At 49.4% G+C, this 2,471-nt stretch overlaps 1 protein-coding gene across 1 annotated transcript in view; it reads right to left on the bottom strand.

The window, feature by feature from the left end:
• Positions 1-1,466: 1,466 nt before the first annotated feature.
• LOC306935712 (protein Wnt-2b-A) overlaps positions 1,467-2,471 on the bottom strand; it is a 27,680-nt gene continuing 26,675 nt past the window's right edge. Inside the window, exon 5 of the mRNA XM_079518888.1 lies at positions 1,467-1,820. Coding sequence (XP_079375014.1) covers positions 1,591-1,820 — 230 coding nt within the window. The 3' untranslated portion in view covers positions 1,467-1,590. The remainder of the gene's footprint in view (positions 1,821-2,471) is intronic.

The following is a 2,471-nucleotide window of genomic DNA, read 5'->3' as shown; positions in this document are numbered from 1 at the left end:
CTGTCTGTCTGTCTGTCTCTCTCCCAGCCCTTCGCTAAAGGCCTCATTCCTGTCTGTCTGTCTGTCTCTCTCCCAGCCCTTCACTAAAGGCCTCATTCCTGTCTGTCTGTCTCTCTGTCTCTCTCCCAGCCCTTCGCTAAAGGCCTCATTCCTGTCTGTCTGTCTCTCTGTCTCTCTCCCAGCCCTTCACTAAAGGCCTCATTCCTGTCTGTCTGTCTCTCTGTCTCTCTCCCAGCCCTTCGCTAAAGGCCTCATTCCTGTCTGTCTGTCTCTCTGTCTCTCTCCCAGCCCTTCACTAAAGGCCTCATTCCTGTCTGTCTGTCTCTCTGTCTCTCTCCCAGCCCTTCGCTAAAGGCCTCATTCCTGTCTGTCTGTCTGTCTGTCTGTCTCTCTGTCTCTTTCCCAGCCCTTCGCTAAAGGCCTCATTCCTGTCTGTCTGTCTGTCTCTCTGTCTCTTTCCCAGCCCTTCACTAAAGGCCTCATTCCTGTCTGTCTGTCTGTCTGTCTGTCTCTCTGTCTCTTTCCCAGCCCTTCGCTAAAGGCCTCATTCCTGTCTGTCTGTCTGTCTCTCTGTCTCTTTCCCAGCCCTTCGCTAAAGGCCTCATTCCTGTCTGTCTGTCCGTCCGTCTGTCTGTCTGTCTGTCTCTCTGTCTCTCTCCCAGCCCTTCGCTAAAGGCCTCATTCCTGTCTGTCTGTCCGTCCGTCTGTCTGTCTGTCTGTCTCTCTGTCTCTCTCCCAGCCCTTCGCTAAAGGCCTCATTCCTGGCTTAGTTTGACCACGCACAGCCAAACCTCTCCGTTGTCCATTGACCATTTTGTCCAAAGTGCACTTGTCAAGCCACTTGCCACAGTCCAACCAAAGCATTCATTTCGGGTACATAAAGAATGTATTTTCCCCCCCAAAAAAAGAATATGTAAATGATGTGAGTATATGATATTGTTGTAATAATACTGGATACGCTCAAAGGCTCAGTTAATGTAAAAAGTGTGTCTTTTGAAAGCATCACGAAAGCAGCAAACCATTTATAATTTTTTTGTTTTACCAATAACAATATGCTAAGGAAACGGCCTTCGGGGCTGAATGTTTAATAACCTTCAGTGACAGTTCACTGCTCTCGCTGTCCGTCAGCCATGATCCAAGTCCAGCATTCATTGGGATTTGTAGTTCAGCCACAGGGCCGCTCATAATGTGTGTGTACGTGTACGCGTGTGTGTGTGTGTGTGTGTGTGTGTGTGTGTGTGTGTGTGTGTGTGTGTGTGTGTGTGTGTGTGTGTGTGTGTGTGTGTGTGTGTGTTGTGTGGTGGGGGGGGGGGGGGGGGGGGGGGGTGTAGGGGCTAGTGGGAATTGTATTCATATTGGTGGGTATTCGTTCTAGTGCTTTCACAGGAGACAAGTTAAAAAAAAAAAAAAAGCCATGCAATGAGGAATGGAGAGTAGAGAGGGGAGGTTGAGGGGGGTGGGTCAGTTTTGGACACATTTTCTTTTCCCAGATTTTGCCATGTCCGCGTCAGGACATCCACAGCGAAGGGGGAGGGGTGGTGGTCGGTGGTGGTGGTGGTGGGGTGCTTTCAGGAAGGTATAGGTGTGCCCTCAGGTCTGGTCCAACCAATCGGCTCGCTTGGGCGCCTTGCACGTGTGTATGTCCACGGCCTCCTCGCAGTCCTTGCACTCCACGGCGCAGCACCACTTGAACTTGCACTCGCACTTGGTGATGCGCTTGACGCGCGTGGTGTCGTAGCCCCGGCCACAGCACATCACCTCGCAGCCGTCTGTGCCGCGCGAGGTCTTGTTGCACACGCGCCCCGCCGTGCCCAGGGAGCCTGCGTATAGACGGACAGTAGAACACACACACGCACACACGCACACGCACACACACACACACACACACACACACACACACAGAGGGAACAGGACACATCGTTAATCATTTAACCCATTTTAGACCTGAAACCAGATTCTACAAAATGTCTTCCAAACTTTTCATGTCAAGGTCCTCCAGAATGATTATGTATTTGGCCGTCAACCCCCATCTGAAAATATGTTGTTCCACTAGGGACCCCCCCAGAAGCAAAGATTTGAGTTAAAAAACGTTCGCTCTGAAAGAATATATATTCAAAGATTTGTGCCACATTTTCACGATTTCAGAAATGAGCAGATCTACAAGCTGCTACGAGCAGACCTAAAAGACCCTTTTGGGTCTACCCAAAAGGGGTTCCCGTCCTGAATGGGCTTTTATTGATGAACGAATATTAACGTCCTACTTAATCATACTGCAGCTGTCACACAAAAATAGCAAAAATAGCAGATCTACCAGAAACGTATGTCACCGTATGTACTATGTACAGTTTTTTAATATATTATATATGAACCACTTGAACCCCAACGTCCATGTTCTGGGGGGAACTTTAGCCAAGTATTTATTGCTACCGAAGGTCGCAGTTACTATGGAATCGCGTATTTCCCGTCAGTGT

Source organism: Electrona antarctica (assembly GCF_951216825.1).
Source record: "Electrona antarctica genome assembly, chromosome: 2".
Lineage (NCBI taxonomy): Eukaryota > Metazoa > Chordata > Actinopteri > Myctophiformes > Myctophidae > Electrona > Electrona antarctica.
The sequence above is the reverse complement of the archived record's forward strand: the minus strand, read 5'-3'. Positions and strand labels throughout refer to the sequence as shown.